The following is a 21,074-nucleotide window of genomic DNA, read 5'->3' as shown; positions in this document are numbered from 1 at the left end:
TGGGCTAGGCTTTTTGTATAAATGTTCTCTCTTTTCAAGTGTTCCCAGTGCTCCTTCTTTTCAGGCTGGAAGAACTGGTGTTCTTTTGAAAGTGTTGATTAACCAATACTTTTTTATTTCTCGCTTTTCCCTCAAGGTTACCCTGGGAAATTACAAAAGGATCAAATTGGTAGCATGTTCTCACACAAAATTTAGAGCAGCTACAATATGGAATGTCAAATGACTTCCAACAGCCTTTCTCCACACATGGGCTCCTTGGGCAGACTATCATCTAACTTTGACCTCTGCTTATCTTTGAGCAACATACAGTTTCTGTAGGGTTGTATAGGTGACACGGATGGCAAATCTCACTGCTTGTCTTCCAGTGGGTGACTAGCAGTACAGATGTCTCCACGTGTGAACTGCTTTGCAAGTTATTTTCCACATGTTTGGATCTAAATGTTTGCAAGAGGCCCTCAGGCAGTTCTCCCAGCCCTTAGATGTTGCCATCTGGCCTGTCAGTTCGAGAACTGTTGAGAAATCATGTGAACTCGCCACTAAAGTGAGGATTTACAGAAGGCAGTGTGCACCTGTGTTTCTTCAACAAGGTACCAGCAGCCTTGAGTCAGCTTAACTCACTAGATGCAGAATTCATCAGCAGGAGGGGCAAGTGTTGGGCTGTGAGCATTCCTGTTGCCGGGTTCACTTGAAAATTCAAAGGAATCCCTTAATCCTTTGGGCGCAGATACAATTCTGCCCGAGGAATGGGGAGGTATCATCAGTACCAGCAGAGGATTGCTGCAGTCAGGTGTCAGAGGGTGTTGGGGCAGCATGGCTTTCAGCAGAGACCCCGCTCTGGAAGGGAACCTTGAAATGTCGCTGGCATGGATTGCCTGACACAGTTGTCTGGGATAGCAAAAAAATGTATTTGACAATTCAGGAGGCCTTTTCGAGTCCTAAATATCCATGCAAATAGGCAGAAATGTTCTTTTATAAGGTTTTGAATAATTTCTTTGCACATGGCTTTTTAGGCACAAGTTAGATTCTTTGGTTTTGGTTGTTTGTAAGCAACCTCTTTAAACTCTTCTTGCCATTTTGGCACAAGACACAAAGTAATCTTGGTTCCAACTACAACTATTTCCAAGGTGTGACTTCTGTCACTTTCTAGTCCCTGATTTTTTGCATTCCTGATCATTTTGAGACACCTCAGTTGAGGACCCCAAGTTACAGTCAGCTTTGAAAACTCTTGGCAGATTGAAATGAAAAGATATTTTCTTTTGGAAAAGTGGAAAAGAGCCGTGGTAACTGTACGCAGAGATAATGATAGGAAGACTGCACAGGAAAATAACTTACTTCTGCTCAGATTATAATATGTGCCTTTGGTTACTAGTCCTTGTGCTGAACAATAGAAAGAAATGTCACCACTAAAAGGAATTTGGATCAGGGAAATGCTATCATAAGGGGCTAGATATGGACACCCATTTGCCTCTCTCTCTCCATTTCAACCAGCTTTTGCATTAAAGCATATAATGAAGATACACAAATTCCTCAAATTACTGTGAATTTATCTGAAACCCAAAGAGGAACGGGGTCATTGAAGCTCTATATCCAGTCAGATGTATGGGAAAAGATGAAAAGTAGAGTGTGTGCTAAATGGATCCAGCATTAGTGGCAAGTAATGACAGGCGCTAAGATCCTGTTCAAAGGTGTAAGGGTAATACCCATGGGCATGTTAATAGTGAATTATGGCCATTATGGAGGCACCAGTGACAATATTTTAGTGCTATTCAAGTTGTCTGGTTTCTTTGCTTTTCACTCACTCTCTTTTCTTCTTAAAAGCTGGTCATTTGGTGGTCATGAAATGTGACAGTGTGAAGATCCTGTTCTCTCAAGTGAGCAAGAGTCTTCACTAACTTTGGCCAAGGAAAGAAGATAAAGAGCTCCTCCTCCTTCCACAAGGAAGAGCCTTGCAGTAGTTTAACTATTACTTTCTTCTGGCTGGTCTCACAATCCAGTGACCAGTGGCAATGATGCCCCCAGAAGGCCTCTTTTAACAAACATTGCTTCCCATTTTGTTGTTCTAGTGAACTTCCCAAGAATGGAGGATGACTTTCCAAGCTCTGAGCAAGACTTTGAAGACAGCGATGATCCAGGTTGGTATCCAAATGCCACATGGACAATTCAGCTGTTGCAGCTTGTGTTTCAGTGTCAGATGCTAAGATTACTCACAAACCTCAGCTTCAGTGGTGTGAGGAGCTGGAACACACTTGAGAATATACATTGAAATGGTGGCTTAGTGTTCGAAGGCATTGGTTTTCTTTTCCTGTTTTCCTTTTCCAACAGCCAGCAACCTTGCAAAGTCAATATATTGTATTTGTGTTAGGACAAGTGAAAGTGATCTTTTAAGCATTAATTGCTGCTTGCATGATGCCTTAAGAGGCCTCCTAGAAACAGAGACTAGACAGGAGTAAGGGAATAAAGGTAGGTATTTGTTTGAAAAGCCTTCAAAGGTACGCCCTGCAGCCAGAGGCTACTGCCAAGATGGACCCCAAGATGGACCCCAGGTCACGAGTTCTTCACACTTTTATAGGTTTGGTTCATGTGCATAGTAGGGTTAATTATCCAATTAAAGCTTCAGTTTTGCCCTCAGCTTACCCCCCCTTTAGAGGCTCTTTGGTTTATAGTTTTTGGGCCTAGGACGGTCTTGGTGTCCTTGGAAAGCAGGCCCAGAGAGGTTTTGTTATGTCTACCTAGCATGAGAGAGCAGAAATTAACAGGCTACAAGAAACTTTCAGAGTTACACACTAAGCACTACAGGATTTGAAAAATATAAAAGTTAAAACCTAAGGCATCATGCATGGCATTTGGGCTTGTAAATGAAGAAAATTGAGACCTGTGACAGATTGATTCCGTAGTTCTGAACCCAGTGGCACTGGAAGGGCCAGAGTTTCGGTGGGTGTAAAATGCTTGCATGCTATGTCAATAGTCTGATGTCTAAATGTGAATCAGGATGCCTAACTTTCTTGGTAGTTTGGTGCTTCACATTATTTCTAGACCTGGGTTAGTGAATCCTGCTGAGATATTCGCATATATATACTTTAACTCTTGTAAAGTCATCACAACTCCAAGTAAGAAATGTATAAATGTGAGGGGGGAATAAAAAGTGATCCCTGGATAATAAGTGCCCATTCCACTGCAGATTACTTTGGATCGGATAGGAACGACACACTGTTCTCTACTAACTCTCCAGGAACCCCGAAGCTGGACAAAGAGAAAAGCTGGCTGTACACCCTGGATCCCATCCTGGTGACCATTATAGCAATGAGCTCCCTTGGTGTCCTCCTTGGGGCCATCTGCGCTGGTCTGCTCCTCTACTGCACGTGCTCATATGCTGGGCTGTCCTCGCGGAGCTCCACCACGCTGGAGAACTACAACTTTGAACTGTATGACGGCATCAAGCACAAGGTCAAGATGAACCACCAGAAGTGCTGCTCAGAGGCCTGATGGGTGCCTGGGGATCACCCTTGGCATTGTGCCCGGTGAGGTGGGCTGGCAGGGGGGTACTTTTTTTGCTGTTTTCTATGGGAACTGAATGCCATAACAGGGAATGAGGGGAGCAGGAGGAGTGAAGGGAGGCACTGCTCCTGCCACCAGGTCCTGCTGCTGGGTCACACTCCACCAGGACCGAGTGGCTTTCCTGCAAACCAGACTGTGCCGGGCAAGGGGGGACTGAGCCCCTTGTTTGTTGGTTCATCTTCATTTTCTGCTGATGTGAATGGCTGGGATGTGGTGAGGGAGCCTGGTTTACCTTTTGGATGTGAGAAACTCAATGTTGATTGTTATTTCCCACCTTCTTTCTCTGGTGAGTTGCTGAGAAGGCTGAGGGATTTCTTTAGAAATAACACACACACACACACACACGGAGCCCCTGTCCATTTTAGACTCCGTCCAGGTATCGTTGTAGGGATTTGTGCACTTCACACTAAGAACAGGAAGCTGCAGTTTGCAGACCTGAAAATGAAAGCATGTTGTTACCTTCAACTCTCCTTCTCCTAGTAGCAGGGGAAAGGTGGGATACTGGCTTTACTGTCAACAGTAACAACAGCGCTTTCTGAAATCATTAAGAAAGAAAATAGAAGGGAAACCCTATGTGTAGAAGCACCTCTTTGAGAGAAGCTGAAGAGCCTTAACGTGATTTGTGAATAAGAGCCATTTATTAAATCCAGATCTTTGATTGCAACAGCTGAGGCCTTCATCAGGAAGGCCTTTATTTGAATCTCCCACCCCTCTTAAGCCTGCTGTTTTTCTTTTTACTATAATGAGAAAATTGCAGCAAACAAAAGATAGAGCCTGTCAGGTTGCTGGCGCTTAGGCAGTGGCTTTGGGAAGGGGGCTTCACTTGGGGTTTGACTTGAGGTACAGTGCCGAGACCTCTCCAAAGTGCCAGGGAGGAAAAATGAACTGGGAAGGAGGCTGGAGCCATGCCCACAGCCCTGGGGAGCCTGGCCATGGTGCCTTCTGGCACCCCCGCACCTTCCTGGTGCTCCCCTTCTCCCTGGAGCTGGGGGTGTGAGCTGGTGCCATCAGCACTGCTGGACCAAACAGCTGCCACCATATCCCCTTCGGAGCAAAGCTGCACTGCTCCTGATCAGTAGCAAAAACCCCAAGTTCTATCCATGAGCTGTGGTTTTTTTTTACTTTGAACAAGTGCCTTAGAAGAAGTATTTTCCTCCAGCTGATGATCAGTGCTGTATCAAACAGCAAGTGAGGCCTTCATCCTTCCCCTGCAAAATGCTCTTCTTCACCACTCTCTGCTGGTAAGAGCCCAGCAGAAATCTGGTCCTTCTACTTTCAAATGGTCTGGCTACATTGTGTGGCAGCTGGTACCGCTCCACTTACCACTGTGCTGTGGGAGAAGAGTGTTATGAAAACAACTGGATGGAGAAAAAGAGTTCAAATGCTGAACCCCAAACCAATGCCTTCATTTCCAGTTCAGTACAGATGGATCACCTCAATCAGCTTGCACATACATAAATTAGAAAACTTTCTGTCACACTGGGTTTGCTTTTCCAGGGACTCTTTGGTAATACCTGGCATGTCCTGATTTTTACATTTCATCTGGCAAGTAGCTTGGGTTGGGGATGGCATTATTTTCCTCACTAACTGCGATTGACAAAGGTGTGATGTGTTGTGAAGCTCAGTTTGCCCAGCCCCCATAGACAAATCGTGCAGGAGTTCAGTGTTTGGGGACACAAGCAACATCTGGAGAGGAGATGAGCATGGACACATGAGCAGTGCCACAGCTGCTCCTTGGTACTGTGGGAATAGGAACATTTGTCTACTGTTTCATGAAGAGCTCCCTCAGACAATAAGTTTTTAGGAAAAAAGCCCCTTCTCTGCTCTAAGAAAGATGCACGTGTACTGGGGGAGCAGATACAGCAGCTGCGTCATCAGAACATCCACGGTTCGTACACACACGCAGAGATGCGCACACACAAAGGCTTTCATTTTTTTAATTCACACTGTGCACCCGACAAAAACAGCAGTAAATGTGTCTCTGATTCTCCTTTCGAATCACCTTATTTCTTTTGGCATTTTTCACAGACAAATTCCACAGGGGTGTTATTTTACTGTACAAAAGAAACACAGGCAGTGAGAGGAAATGTACCAGACCATTTCAAAGCTGGATTGCTGCTGCTCAATGATTTTATCCCCTTCAAATCACCAGAGAGGGGAAGGATGAATGGAAAAGGACCATACAGTAGAAAAGCCAACTTAGGCAAACAATAGGTGAAAATATATAATTAAAAAGGTGATGTTATGGTGTCTAGTAGGCGTACAGAGAGAAGAGTTCATATATACATATATTCAGAAATAGTGTGTTTGCACACGCACGTGAATTCTCTGTATGTATCGTGTATGTGACTTATTCCGTGGGACTGACTCGTGTTAATGTATCTCTTGATCTGGGGCAGGAGAGTACTGCTGACCTTGGCACTGCCGTGGCACGGGCCCAGTGAAGCGCCCAGCCCGCGTGTCCCGCCCGCCCCTGGCAGCTGGGGCAGGGCCCATGTGTGAGCTCGCCAGGCGAGAGAAGGCCGATAATGCTGCACAGCCAATACCTCACTTACTTCTGCCGGGTGCTTTACTGTTCTACGGAAAACTCTGTTTGATTGTAACTTCAACAGGGAGGGGGGGAAAAGTCATCAGTGCATTCAATTCATTGCATCCTCCTCTGCAAATAGATCAGGTTTGCTGATTGCAATTCCCTCTGTGAAATTCAGAAAAGAAAAAAAAATCGGCATTAATGCCTTTGCTTAAATGGGCTGTTGCCTCCACACACTTCCCCATGGCAGGACATGTTGCTAATGGGCAGGCTGTAGTGCTGGGTGACTTCATTTTGTGGGAAGGTGCCGGAGGTGAGCATGGGAATTAAACCATTAAGAAATTATATGCAGAAATGGAAATTCTCCAAGGTTTGCAGTTCAAGGTATTTGACCATTTACTGGCTGAGCCAGGACTTACGGACTTAAAGAGCTTTTACTGTGATTCTTCGGTGTAACAAAAAAACAAAACAAAAAAAAATAAAACTGTGTTTATATGATTTGTATAAAAACCTTTTAAAATTACTATTTAATAAACATTATGGTAGAGATGATGTTTCAGTGGTGTCTTGGTTTGAAAGACAGGTGTCTGCTAAGGAAGGCAGGAGCCTCCCTTGGAATGTAAAATGTAACCCCCTTCCCTCTGAATTGTTATAATTTTGAAATTAAGGGGCTTTCAGGCAGAGATATGAGAAATAGGAATAACAGTGCTTTACTGTTATATATAACAAGGCAATAATACAGAAACACTGGCTTAACCTGACAGAGTCAGGATACAACCTGACATCCTGCTGGGCAGGGTGGTGGTAGCAGTCCAATTAAGGGGTGGCTGCAGTCCTCTTGAGGTGATAGATGTGGTTCTGTCAAAGCGGTGATCCTGTAGAAGGGTCTGGTCTTCCTCTGAAGGTCCAGTGGTGGTTATGTAGCTCTTGTTCTCTGGGAATCCAATAGGTAAGGACTGACTGTGGTGCTCCAAACCTCAGATTATATCCAGGTAGGAATGCTTGGTTCCTCCCCCTGGGCGGAGCATCTCACAATGGGATGATGTAATTTTATGAGTCGTGCAGTGAGGTTAGATGGCCCATTAACAGAAGATATCTCTCCAGAGGGAGTTATCAGGGATGTGTGGTGGAAGAGACAAAGAACACTGGCCCACCTGGTTTTAGTAGCTGGCTCATTAACAGAAGATGTATCCTGGAGGGAGTTATACCAGGGATGTGTCAAGGAAGAGATAAAGAACGCTGCCCCAGATGGTGATAGAATACATACTTTTGGTTACATCTTAGACTGTAACCTAAGACACCTGGCTTTGTAGCAGAAACCCCAGCGAAACAAGGTGCAACTGGAGACACACAGGGCTCCCCACTGCTCTCCTTTGCTGCGCACTGCCTGTCCCTTTGGATTACCCCGGGCTGCCTGGCACACCAAGGTCACATGGGGTTTTAACACAGACCCAGTGCACACACACATCCTCTCCTATCAGAGCTGGGGACGGCTGCAAGCTGCTCTGGCCCAAAAGTGCCACCTGAGAGTAAACCCCAAAGTGGATGCAGGTCCTTTCCTGTCACCCTATGCCACAGCCCAGTGCTGCTAGTGATCCCAGAGAGGAGTGCAGTTTTAGGCTAAGAAAAACATCATTTAAAACTCAAGTACACTGGTGGGGGCCAGCCTGTCGCAGTTTGTCCACCTCACAAGTGTACAGGTGCTGGTATGCCAGCATATCACTGTCCTGTTTCTATGAACCTGCCAAAGTGGGCAGTGACTGGGGTGGGGTGGTCTTCTGCAGGTCAGCTTCAGCCCCGTTCTTGGGTGTCACAAAGACAGTGGAGACTCCTGGCAAACCCCAGTGCCAAGCCTGGCTCCACATACTTGTCTTCTCCACCCACTCTACCCCACTTCTCTCTATTCTGTCACACCGTCCTGGTGGCAGCCTCGGCTCAGGGGAGCCTCATGTCTCACAGGGGTCCCAGCACCCTGCAGCAGGCAGCCAGGAGCCACTGTGGGGCTGCAGAAGGGAGAAGCTATGGGGCTGAATCTACAGCTTGGAAACTCTTTGTTTATTTATGGGCACCCTGACAAATGAAAGCCAATCCATCAAGCCCTGGGCATCTTGAGAGCAAATGAAATTTTGCTGCCATCTCCAACATGGTGACCCCCTCCCAAAGCGTCTGTGTGTTAAAGAGGGTCTTTAAGCAATGAAGGGTGGCTAGCAGCTTAGATGAAGATGACAGTGTAGCTGCAACCTTGACAGCTCTCCCCTCATCCAGGAATAAAGAACTGATGTGCAGATTGATACCTGGGGGAGAGGCTGTCAGAGAGCAGGACGGAGACGGCAGATAAGCGACTCAATCAGTGTCAGACCTGTCCTGCCGGAACACCGCCTGTAAATCACTGCGGTTTAAGGGGAGCCTCCACTAACGCAGAGAGCAGAGAGCAGGTAATAGAAACACAGCAGGCAAAGCAGATGTGTGCTCTGGCTGTGGTTAAAAGCCTGTGAGCTGGGCTGAAGATGCTGCCTGGGCACGAAGGGGAGGCAGGCACCCACTTCAGGAAATTGAAATCTTCAGGCGTTTTTTTTTTCAGCGCTTGTGTTGGGATTGCACTTGGATGGGGCTGCTGTGGAGCCGGCAGGATGGGGTGGGAGCCGGGTGCCCTGGTGCATTTGCCATGCACACAAGGGTACCCACTGCAAGCAGAGGCTGGACTGTGGGGAGCCACAGGGAGCCTTTCATGTGGCACAAGACTAATCAGGGGCTGAGCAGGCTAATGAAATCAATTTCACCATTCTTGGGCTGCTCCAAGATGGGGATCCAGCCGTTCCTGGGCATCCTCTAGAGCTGATTGCAATCGTGTGCGCACCCTTGCTGTTCCTCTTGCCCCTTCTTCTTTCAAATATTCCTTTTCTTTTGGGTTTAATGGGAAATCTTTTCAAATAATGACTTGCTCTCTGGACAGCTGGGGGCTTGGCAGTAAGGAGAGCCACGGGGCTGAGCTAATGAGTGGATTCGTAATTAATTAATTGCAGGCAGGTGCAAGTAGAGCCTCCCGTTGCCTCACTCTCTTCTGTCTCTCTCCGAAGAACGCCTCTGTCTCCTGGAGCCTGGCACTATCACCAGCCATTCAACGGGATTGAGCAAAACCTGGTGCCAGCTTTGCTGTGGACAATGACTTTGGCAGGCAGGGAGGCTGGTGCTCCACCTCCTCTCTGAAGGGACCACAGAGAGCCCATCCGTTGCAGCACGTGGCCTTTGAACATCCATAACTGCCAGGCCTAAACCATGATGACCAGCACCCATAAAGGCACCTTCTCTCCATTGGGAAGCTCCTGATGGCCCCTTCCTGTGAAAGTTGGATGGCTCTGTTTACTGTAGCTGCACCGAAATATTCACATCTTCCCACTTTACACCCCAAATGGACAAACCCACCTGGCAGTGACAGGTGTTGGTGAACCCCTGAGAGCTGACTCCTGGTGCACCGAGCACTGGGGACCTGACTGCAGCCAGTGCCACCGCTGCTGTGTCCCTGCTGTGTCCTTTCAGCCTTACTGTGGCTGCTCAAGTAGAGCCCTGTGGTCTAAATACAGAGGGTAACACTGAGTTTTGGTCTGTGTACATCTGTAGCAAAATTTGCATTGAATTCAATAGGTCCCTCTTGTCACTCACACTGATCAGGTAGGACTAGGCTTTCCTGTCAACTCCTGTTACATGCAGTGACCCATTTGAGGCAACAAACTCATCATGTCTAAAGCAGTTCAATGGGAAAATAACTAATCCTGAATGTGTTGAATGACTCCTTTCTTGGCTCCTGTGTCATAACTCAGTTGCACCACTAATATCCGAAATGGAAAGCACTGAATTAAACACTCAGCAGCTCTACCCCCGCCTTGGCCCGGGTGCCAAAAAACAAGGGAAGAAATACAGCTCTTCTTCAGGGCTGCAGGGTGAACCAGCCCGTGCTGGTGGCTCAGGACTGTTTGCTGCAATAGACTTTGCTAACATTTCCTTGGTTAAATGTTTACAAACCTAGAGGAAATAGCTGTCCCAGATGTTGCTGATAATTTCCTATCAGGTCCTTCCTGGCGCAGTGCAGGGCTGCTTTGTCGCCCTTCGGATCAGCTGCCAATCTCATGCTTAATAACAGACTTGACTTCTTTACAAAAACTGTCAAAATTTCTAGCGCTGTTTTTGCCCTCCTGGTCTCCCGGGTTTATACAGAGTAACTCTGCCAGCCCAGCTCTCTTTGCAGCCCTGGAAGTGCACTCCCAAGAAGAGTGGCTGCAGCAGAGGCGCAGGACATCTCATTGATGGGCTGTGTTGAGCAACACAGCCGTTGCCAAATGCATTTCAACCTCATATTTTAAGAAGACATTCAATGTGCTTACCAAGGCTGGGGAGCCTTTTACACCACAGCAATAATCCAGCGCTCGGCCGTGAAATCCTTAGCACAGTGTCACATCCATCCCTTTCAGCAGAGAAGTTTTATTAACTTAGGGTGTGAAAAGTTTTGGAGAGCAAAAGTCTCTCTTCCCTCTGAGAGAAATAAGGATGATTTAAGCAGTCTGGGTGTATTTGAGATGGAGAGTGAGTCCCCCAGCTGACACATCAGAGGGAAAAACTGTAAGCCGAGGCTGCATTTATTAAAGAAGGAAGCTGAGGCTGTGCAAAGCCAAGCTTTCTAAGCACTCCACGAGAGCATTTTAATAAAAAGCACAACAAGCCTACAAGAAATCATGTCTTGAAAGCAAAAAAAAAAAAAAAAAAAAAAAAAAAGTCAATTCCTGTCAAGGTTTGAAGAATCGTTTGAGCTTAAGGAAAAGTGAATTCCTGCTACGCTCCCCTCCCCTGCCCTCCTCTCCCGTGCGTGGAGCAAAGCCATGGCAAACGCTGCCTGTGACACACCGCAAATCACAGAGGAGAGCGGGGGGGCCGCCGCCGGCCCTCCGCGGGAAGGCCCACAGAAGGATTGAAGCTTAGAGAAAATGGAATTTATAGTCAGAGCATTAAAATATTAAAGGGCCTTAAAGAACAGCCATGAATCTGATTTCGGAGGGGGGTGGGACGCAAGTCTGTCATCAGGCAGAGACAAACGGCTGCTGGACTTGACAACTCACATAAATCTGATGGAGAAGAAGAAATAAAGCCCAATCAGACCCAAAGGAAAAAAAAAAGAAAGAAAAAGAAAGGTGATGAAAAGATTTTAGGGCATGAAGTGTGAAAAGGAGAGGGAAAGCTAAAGAAGATAAGGAGTTGAAAGCAGAAGAGTGATTATAAAAATAGCAGCAGAAGTACAGATGGAGGTAGAGGAGAGAAATTATTTTAAATGGCCAGAAGTGCCCTGGTGGCATAGGTATTTTTGACAATCTTGCCCAAGACTGCATGATTTTCTTGCACAGCAAGAATTTCTCGGGTTGGCTTCAACAGCCCAGGTCTGCATGGACAGGAGGAGGAGCAGCCTCCACCATGCAGAACACCAGCTCTGAGCCCCCCAGCAAAGAGGGGTGGGCACAGGCAGCCCCATATGGTCCCAGTGTCCTCTGGCAGGAGGGAGTGAAACCCCTCACCAGGCAAATCCCCACATCCTGCTCCCCACAAGCAGCAAACCCCATTCCTGAACTGGAGGTTGTTTCCTCTGGGATGTGTCTCCAGGCTGATCCCAGAGCTTCCTCAAGAGCCACGGCCATTGCCCGTGGCCAGGCTGGGGACAGTCTGTTGTGCAAGAAGTCAGTGGGATGAGCCTTCCCAGCCCCACACCTTTCACCGCACATCACTGGGGACCCCTCCGGTGGGGTCTCCCCCAGAGGCAACCTTGCCCCACTGAGAGTGGGACAGATGGGAATCGGCCCCTCAGCGCCTCAGGGGCTGCTGCCACACTGTGTGAGGAGAGACCACAAATCCAGCCAGGAGCCACAGCCAGGGACCCGCTTAAGTTGGGAAACAGTGTGCAGTGAGGACTGGATTTATGAAATGCTGTCTGTAAGCCAGCCCTCCCTCCGAAACACTAAACAAAAAACAACATTCAGATACATTTCAGAGGAAAACACAAAGCATCTGGTTCCCTTCGCTGGTGTACATAGCAAGAGAAAAGTTGGCAGTACATTTGCTTACCATAAAAGAGAGAGCTATGCAGAAAAAAAGCCACATTAGAGTAACGTTGCCCAAAACAGAGTTAAATGTCTGCCTTGTTTTGAACGTGCTCATGGTGGAAATGTGAGCAAAGGTCACTCCAAATTAATGAGAACTGAAAATGAATTGGCTGTGCTGGGACTGGCACCCTGCCACCACATCTCGCCCAGCAATTCTTATTTATCCATTTATTTATTTTGTTGGATGAGGAGACATTCTGCAAACACATAGAAAACCAGGCCTGGCGCTCCCTATGGGTGACACACGCCGTTTCAGCCAGGGAGATGTGGCTCGTGGCACCCATCCCTGTGCTCACCACATCCCTCTCTCACACCAACACAGGGCTGATGGGAGCCGGGCCTCCTGCTGGGGGCGCTTTCCCAGGTGGTGGTGTCCCTGCCTAAACACCCTGTGCCAAAAGCACATCTGAGGCCTCCCAGCCCTCCCAGCCTGGACAGGGATGAGGATGGGGATAGGCAGGGAAGCTGTGCCACTTCCTGCCATAGGCTGTCCCATCACCACTGCATATTGCTGCCCCTGCAAGAAAATCCCAGTGCCCAGAAGGTGCCACTTCCCTGCCAACATGTGGCAGGCCAGTTGCGTCAAGGAGGGTGACAAATGTGCCACCTCAGTTTTATGAAGCAAAGGGAGTTTTCCATGGCTCTTTCTGAGACACAGGCAGCGATTAACTGCGGAAGCAGCTAAAAACTTCTGTTGGTTTAGAGGAAAGAAGGAGGAAGAAAAAGCCAGTCCCAGCTCTGGTTTCCTCCCAGAAAGGGAAAGCCATCTCGGTAACTCTTGCTTTTCTGAACTTCACATACACAAGTACTCAGTGCCATTCAAGCAGTTCCTTCCATCTGCAGCAGCAGCACACTCCAAAGGGCTGGGACAAACACGGGGGAAAGATGCTGCAGTGGCCAAGGGCAAAGGCAGCAGCACAGTTAACCCTTCCCCAGGCACCCCCACAGGCCTATGTGCCTTGGGGATTCAGGGAGGGGGGTGGTGCAAAGCACATTAGCCCGTTTCCCTGGGATGAGGAGCCCCAGCCTTGCCCTACCAGCTCTGTGGAGGCCAGTGTAGACACGGGTATCAGCAAGGAGCATCCTAATCTGGGCCTGGTGGCATTATGGAGTGAGTCAGAGAGTCCCACTTGGAATCTGTTTTTCGAAAATAGTCTTTTTTTCTTTCTTTCCAAAGGAAGAAGTTAGACTTTGAGATTAGAAACAATGTTAGCCTCCATTTAAGAGGAAGAAGATGGGTGAGAGTAGGCTCCTTTAAGGCAGTTTCACATCTCAGCCACAGCCCATCCGTGCTGTTGGCATTGCCCCAGCTGGGGCCACAGGCAGGCACGGGGCTCTGGGCACACACTGGGTTAATTATCCCCAGTGACCATCATCAAATAGCCAGGGCTCTGCCGACAATGTCATGTCCAAAGCTCATTAAAACAGAGCAGTGCCACACTTGGGAACAAGCAGTGTACTGCTTTGGGATAAAACCATTCCAATAGTGATCTGCAGTCCCTGCCGTACAGCGATGCCAGACCACAGCACGTGAGGAGGGGGCTGTAATGGGACCTGCAGCCAAGCAGCTCTAAATCAGGATCTATTTCAAGGGCTGAGGAGGATAGCGAGGCTGGGTGGAATGGTGGAGGGTTTGGTTGGTGATTTGGGAGGATGGGAAGGGCTGCTGTATCTTGTATTTCTGAATATTCAGTGTCACAAACAGGACATTGCTCAATGGCTTAAAAAATTAACACCTCTGCCTAAGGTTATCAGCCTCAGGATAATGACAAAGTTGTGAACACAGCAGTGCTGCTGGAATTGAAGAGATTCAGCATTCTGACTCAGGAATAAGTGATGATGCTTTCCTCAGATACTGGAGATGAAGGAAAGATAATGCTGATGAAGTGCAGGGAGCCACACACAGCCACAGTGACTCATCACAGCTGCCCAGGTGACTTTGCAGGCTAGGGAAATATTTGCACAAGTTTTAACAAGTGTTACTCCTGATGCCAAGGGATACCCTGATGAATCTAGATGGCTGTGATAGGGTACTGGGCTCCTCTGATCAGGCAAGGGCACAGAGATCTTCTCTGGGAATACAGGGATATTCACATTCTAAAAACCTCTGGTCAGGAGACCCAATCTGCATTGTAACACTGTCCCTGACAAAAACAAACACTTCTTCTTCAAATGAGGAGCTAATTATAAAACACCTCCAGTTGGTGTCCCCATTTAGCCTAGGCAGGATGCACTTGGACACATGGACAGCACTGCCAGTCCTTTGCCCATACCCAGCTCGGCATCCTGCACCTCTTCCCTAAGCACAGTAGTTACACAGGATTTGGTCCACCACAGGACAAGAGCAGGGAGACCTGTTCCTCCTGGCTGTCCCCTCGCCCCACCCATGTGGAGGGGCTTCATGGGCACAGCCCGAGACCCACCTGCATCCACACAAGGAAGTCACAACCTGCAGGTGAGGATCCTCACATGGAGAAGGAGGCTCCAGCAGCTGCTGCATCATTCAGGGTGAACGGGTGGTGAGGCTGGAGCTCACATCTGCTGGACACACTGCCTAATATAAGTCACAAATGCTAGCCAGGTTCTTAAAAGTGAACTTTTGTTTGCACTTTCAGAGGAAGAAAATACACACAGAAATCGTATCTTTACAAAAAAAAAAAAGAGGAAAAAAAAAAAAGAAGAAGGAAAGGATAAATACAATCCATTAGCAAATTGAATAAAATCAAGTCTGGAATTGTGTTTTGGTGGCATTGGTTTTTGCAAGAGCCCCATGCTCCAGCCTCAAAGGTCACTGGCGAGGCAGGATGCTGCCTTTATATTGCTCCTTTGGTGCTCTGCTTTACAGTGGAGATTAATTTAGAAAAAAAAAAAGGATTATTTAAAAAAAAGCTCACCCCTCTCTCTCCTCCACCACCCTCCCCAAGCAGTGATGGGGGATAATGAACTGCTGGGACTGTCATCCAAAGAGTGCTTAATGACAGTATTCACTCCGTGTGTGTAGCATTGGCTGTTCTCAGAGCTCTCATTATGAATAGTTTTCAAGCTGTTTTGACTATTTTCTGTTACAAAGAGGAACTCACTGTTGGCTGCCTATTTTCATCACTGAAGCTGGCCAATGTAATCCACATGGAGCTGGGACACCATGGCCAATGACTAATGCTCCCATTCTCTCACCTCCAATATATGGCAGTGGAGAAGGCCCAGGCTCTCCTTCCCTGTCCCTTGCCTCCTCTTTGCTGCTTCTTTTTTGGGCTCATGCTCTGGTTTTGCAGGTAATGCAACTAAACTATCTGGCTACAGTGTCCCAAGCCGCATCCCCTTGTGGTGCTGGACCCATGGGTGTTCATGGCACTGCTGAGCCTGCGCCTCCAAATGTCCACTTTTGGGGGCTGTGAGTCCTCCCTGCAGGCTTGGCAAGGGGAAGGGGACCCAGCCTGAGCTTCATCTGTGCCGCAAAGACACCATGAAGATGCGCTAAAGCAATCTGTTCTCCCATCTTTTCCCAGACCCTTTGCCGTGAGACACAATATTTTGGAGGGGCAGCTGAAATCTTGCTGGTGTTAATTTCGTTTTGGTCTGCTCACTGTTAACTTTGGGCTTGCTGTGCTTTTTGTGGCTCCTTTTCCTTAAAGAAAGCTTATTTCTCTTAAAACAGGGCGAGAAGCAGCTTGGCACCACAGACACTTTAAAGATGTTTGAACATTTGCAAGAGGAAGCAAACACGTTTTTTAAATATTATGAAAAGCACCTTGAACAACAACTTCTCAGCAAGAGCCTCCCTCAGGCTCCATCCTTTGCTGCAGGAGCCCATCGCTCAGCCTGGGAGCAGCTGAGGCCCAGGGCATCCCTCCACACTTTTGTGCTGCATCTCAGAATCCTGCTCTGGACAGGCGATCCCCAGGGCCAGGACAGGGACTCAGGACACTGACTAGGAGATAAGCTCTGCCAAATCACAGTAATATTAAAAAATGATGAGGGATACCCCACAGCATCTCCTCTCTGCATCCATACTCAACTGCCAGCCCTGGGGAGTGGCTCATAAAAGTAAAGAGGAAAATAAGTTCACAACATGCTCCAGCATTGTCAAGTGAGCAGTGGCTCCTGAGCGGACTCCTGGGTCTCTCTAAGGTATCATTTCACTGTACTCTAATTCTATGAAATTGGGATATGACTTGTCTTTGTCTTTCCCCAAATGAGGCTTTCATATTGATGCCTTGATTTCCTGGTCAACATAAAACTTGAGGGGTGGTTTTATTTCTAATGAATTGTGAGAAAAAGTAGGGGTAGCTAATGTCCAGAGATAATCTGGGTTTTTCTAATAAAAAGCCTTTTTCTGGCTAAAAGCCTTTTCTTTCTAGGGTTTTGACTCTCCACACACACATCAGTCTTCACTTGTCTTCTTGCCCCTTCTGACACAGTGCCACATTTCTTTTGCTTCTCCACTGATTTTTCTTGGTAGAGCCATGTCCCTGCCAGCTGCCTGGACACAGGCACACAAATCACAGCCTCCAGGCATGGGAGCACTGATGGCCAGCAGAGACCATTAGATCATCTCAGCTGACCTTCCCTGATGCAGGGCCAGGTCTGGCATTCAATTACTCCTTACCAAGCCCGGTAACTCCTGCTTGGCTCAAGTATATGGGGCACAAACGTATCCTGTCTGCGTCTAAATATATCAAAGGCAAGGGAATGCACAGGTCTCCTGGGTAGTTTAATCTTTATTAACATTCGCTTTTTAAAAGGTCTGTTTGATTCACAATTTGAATTTGTCTGGCTTCAGCTTCCAGGTGCGGGCTCATGCGATGCCTTTCTCCTCTAGATTAAACAGCTTTTTAATACCTGCCTTTCTCTCCCCATGAAGGTACCTCACACAGCACAATTAAGTCACCTCTTGATCTTCTTTTTAATAAGCCAAACAAGCTGAGCTCCTCCAGTTCCGCACTGTAAGACATTCCCCTAGCCCTTCCCAAGGATCAAATCTCTAATTCCACCTGATCCCATGCCAGGGGGGATGCGTGGTGAAGCAGCCCTGTGCAGCTGATGAAATTAAGAAGCTCGCAGGAGATGGCAGCTTCTCTCTGCTGCCTGCTCCTGCAACCACCCTGTGTTTTTTGGGAGGCTGCTTAGGGGTGTCCGGTGATGTTCCACCTCCCCCCACCAAGTTCCCCAGCTGAGCAATGGGGAGGCAGTACCACAGCTGCCCCCACATGTATGTAGGAGATGCCAGATGAGCAAAAATATTTAAGGCTGTTTCCTAGTGTGCGGAACTTGGGGTGTTCCTAGAGCTACCACCAGCTTTACACCATACTGCCACACCAAGCCATCCTCATCAAATTTAGCCATCCCTAAAATTCACAATTCTCTGTGGTTTTAAGTGTCTTCGGTGCCATCACTCAGTGCTTCCCCTCAGGGCACCCACAGCATTTACTGACCAAAACAAGCAACTGGACAAAGCCTTTCCTCATTCAGCATTTACCTGGAGGAACAATAAAACAGCATTGGCCGAAAAATGGAAGCCAATGCACATGCAATGCTGCACACACATTATTGGCAAGAGTCATAACTTTTGATCCATTTTTTAATATGTTTCCTTCTGAACTGGAGCCCAAGTGCCCCAGCCAGTGCATGCAGGGACAGGGATATTTTGGGTGATGCAGCTTTACAGCCAGCCAGCCCACAAGATGGATTTTAGCCACAGGCTTCAGCAATACGATTTCACACAGCGTTATAACATTTTAGCTGGGAGAGTAGGCAGGGCCCCTTGCGCTCTCCACCGGGTATTTGTCCTGCCTGCGAATCAATTACAGCAGACACGGCGTGCATTAGGATTGCTGCTTGGCACCTATTTCAGCCCTGATATATGTTGCTCTGCTCTGCAACAAACAACTCAGATAAACCTCCAGGAGGCCGTGTCTGTCAGCAAGGTTTTTATTAGGTGAGCCATGCCCATTCTCACAACGGTAGGGCTACCTGGCAGAAAATTGTAAGCTGTTTCCCTTGGAGAGGGCGAGCCCTAAATGAGTTTCCCGGTCTCACTTTGGGAATGCACTCAGATATTAAAGGGACCAGAGAGTATCATTACTGCCAGGTGATAAAAACAACCACTATTTGGGAAGACTGATGGCCTTTGTAAAAGCTCCCAACAGAAGCTTCATTCTGCACAGTGGATAATAACAGCCGTCTTGGGCTGAAATCCCAAAGCAGCTGCATTTTCCAAGGCTACAAAAGTGACTTCAGGATTCCTGGCGCCACATTGCTCAAGCATCACTTTTTGGCAGTCAGAAAGCCCAAGAGCGGTTAATATTCTTCAATGATCACAGCTTAAAGATGTCATCTGCTCTCTCCCCCCTTGCAGCTCTGCTTTCTGGATTGCCTCCCTGTCTCAGCAAGGGTGAGGTGTCAGCAAGAGCAGAGGCTACCTGGGGCAGGAAAGCCAGCAAACACATCTCCCCCTTTGCAAGGGGAAGTGGAATGTTTAAGTCTAACTCTCTGCCACTAAAATAGCTGCCAGCTTGCATTGTGACATCATGAGGACATCATTGCATTACATTACAGTCATGACCTTGCATGACAGCTTGGGGTCTGGGAGCAGGCTGCACCTTCTGGTACCATCTCCAGCCTGTTTCCACTAATTGCAATCACAGCTCCCTGACCACTGGTCCTGGGGCTAGGCACAGGCTGGGACATCTCATTTTCCTGCCACTCTCTTGGCCACGGCCACATTAAGCAAGCTGCCCCAGCTGAGAAATAGCCACCCTGCTCAGGAGCTACTGGAATCTCTCCAGGGTTTTGCCAGTCCTTGGACCAGGGCTTCACAACAAGTACAGAGCTGTCACCAGCTCACCTGGTTGTCAATCAGATGCCCCCTGATCTACTGACCAGCTTAACACACAGTTAATTTCTGTGGCCATTTCCTACACCCATTTCCATTCCCACGTCACTGGTCCCGCGGGTGACTCTGAGACCCCAGAGAGAAGGTGGAGCAGCATGGGGATGTGGTGAGGCCATGGTGTGCCATCCCCCCCACCACCGTGGCAGACGCAGCAGCCTGGAGAAGGGTCTAAGCAACAGAGATGCCTCTCAGCAGTGTCCCTGCCTCAGGGCAGAGGTTGAAATAGGGTAACATTCGGCAGAGGGCAAATAAAAAAGCCACAGCACATTTCAGCTGTGCCCCGTTCGTGTCCCCCTTGTCAGGGCAGGGGTGTCGGGTGCAAGGGTAGGGGTGCTGGCCAGCCCCTTGCACAGCCAGTGCTGGGCTGGGGGCTGTGCACAGCAGCCACAGGCTGGCCCTGCACCAGAGCTGCCCCACACAGGGGACTGGCTTCAGCTTGCTTTCCCAACAAGGTGCCCCATTGCCGGTGTCTCTTACATTCATCCCTGACACCTATTCATCCAGCTCAAGTGCTTTCTTCTTCGTGGGTTTTCTTGGCTGTTTTCTCTAGATGAAGATTTTCTGAAGACTGCTGGTTCCCTTTGTAACCTTTCAAGAGTCCTCTCTGTATGAAGTTCTCTTCACATCATCTCCAGCAGATGCAGGTAATAAAGTCACAGCAGATTTACGAGTTTGAGAATCTCATTATATCTACCTACCCATCAGGAAAAGGAGCTGTCTTTAAAAGAGGCAGAGGGGTGGATTTTGCCATTACCTACGGTTTAAAAAGATGAAGAAACCCTCTTCAATCCTTCCCAGGCACAATTGTGTAAAAGCATCCTCTGAATTCACCAAGCACAGTGCCAGCTTATGCCAACATCAGGACAGAGTGCCACAGCTCTTTGGAGAGGCGAGAGCACCCAGCTCCACGTCTGTGCATCTCAGCCAAGCGCCTCAGCTGGCACCAACTTCAGGCCCAGCCACAGTGCTGCTGTGGATGACAATTACTCCAGGCAGACTGTGCTCTTGGAGCCCTGTTACAGACAAGTTAGAACAGCTCGTGAAGGACAATGGCAGTTCACTGTCTGCCTGTGGAGGTGAACATCCTCAGCAAGCTGCAGGGTGGGACAGGGAGCTCCTCACATGGTGCCCATGCCCTTAAGGGTCTCCAAAACCATGATACCGTGCCCATAAAGCATCAGGGTTTTGCTACGGAGCCCAAACAGGACTACCATCCTACCTCCATCCATCCCATCACAGACCCCACACCACAGCCATCCACCCTGGCAACAGCTTGCCATGAAGGACAAAGGCTGCAAGCAAACAAGGCAGAAGAAAGAGAACCAGGGGAACTGACGGTTTTCAGAAGAAGTCAGGTGTCAGGAAAGAGGTGACAATCCCCTGTCCCACCCCATGCAGCATTGAAGCCACTGCCCTTATGAGCCTTCTCAGCAAGCACTCACTCCCAGGCTCCGTGGGAGCAGTGCAGCCAGCTCCTTGCCTGTTCCCATGCTCTCCACTGCTGCTTTCCCAGCAGCCAGGCCAGCTCTCCTCCAGGGAGCTGCCATCTGCCTGTGCCTGTGGGGATGGGGGTTTGCACCAGGAAGGGCTGACACTTGGAGACACTCAGAGGCAGAAGCTTCTGGGTAGCACCGGAGAGGGTTAAACAAGCACATTATTAGCAGGATCCAGCCTGGCGGATCATGTAATGGGTCATGTGTTTGCCATGTTCTTCAACCACATCAGACAGGGATTTGTAATGGCTGAAGTCCCCACTTGGGAAATACATTTTCCAGGCATGGTTCCAGTCAAAAGGCAGCTCTGCAGCCCTATTGTGAGCATGATTTTGCAGTTTATTTGCAAATGGTCAGAGACCTGTCTAGCATTTCTCCCAGCCCAGCTCATTCCTAAATCGCTCAGCAACCCCTGCTATGGTCAGCCTTGGAGGCAGAGAAGCCCTTGGGCTCATCCCCAAGTC

General features: G+C 48.3%; 1 protein-coding gene across 4 annotated transcripts in view; it reads left to right on the top strand.

Annotated features, from left to right (window-relative positions):
* Positions 1-6,637, top strand: part of NRP2 (neuropilin 2) — an 89,751-nt gene extending 83,114 nt beyond the window's left edge. For 2 of the 4 annotated variants that reach the window (XM_032114590.1, XM_032114591.1), the window contains exons 16-17: positions 2,064-2,132; positions 3,230-6,637. In XM_032114590.1, the coding sequence (XP_031970481.1) occupies positions 2,064-2,132; positions 3,230-3,483 (323 nt within the window). In that variant the 3' untranslated portion in view covers positions 3,484-6,637. Of the gene's footprint in view, positions 1-2,063; positions 2,133-3,178 lie in introns of all 4 variants that reach the window. The other 2 variants (XM_032114587.1, XM_032114588.1) reach the window with 1 other exon arrangement.
* Positions 6,638-21,074: the final 14,437 nt, after the last annotated feature.

Source organism: Corvus moneduloides, chromosome 7 (genome assembly GCF_009650955.1).
Source record: "Corvus moneduloides isolate bCorMon1 chromosome 7, bCorMon1.pri, whole genome shotgun sequence".
Lineage (NCBI taxonomy): Eukaryota > Metazoa > Chordata > Aves > Passeriformes > Corvidae > Corvus > Corvus moneduloides.
Note: the sequence above shows the minus strand (reverse complement) of the source record. Positions and strands in the feature narration are given on the sequence as shown.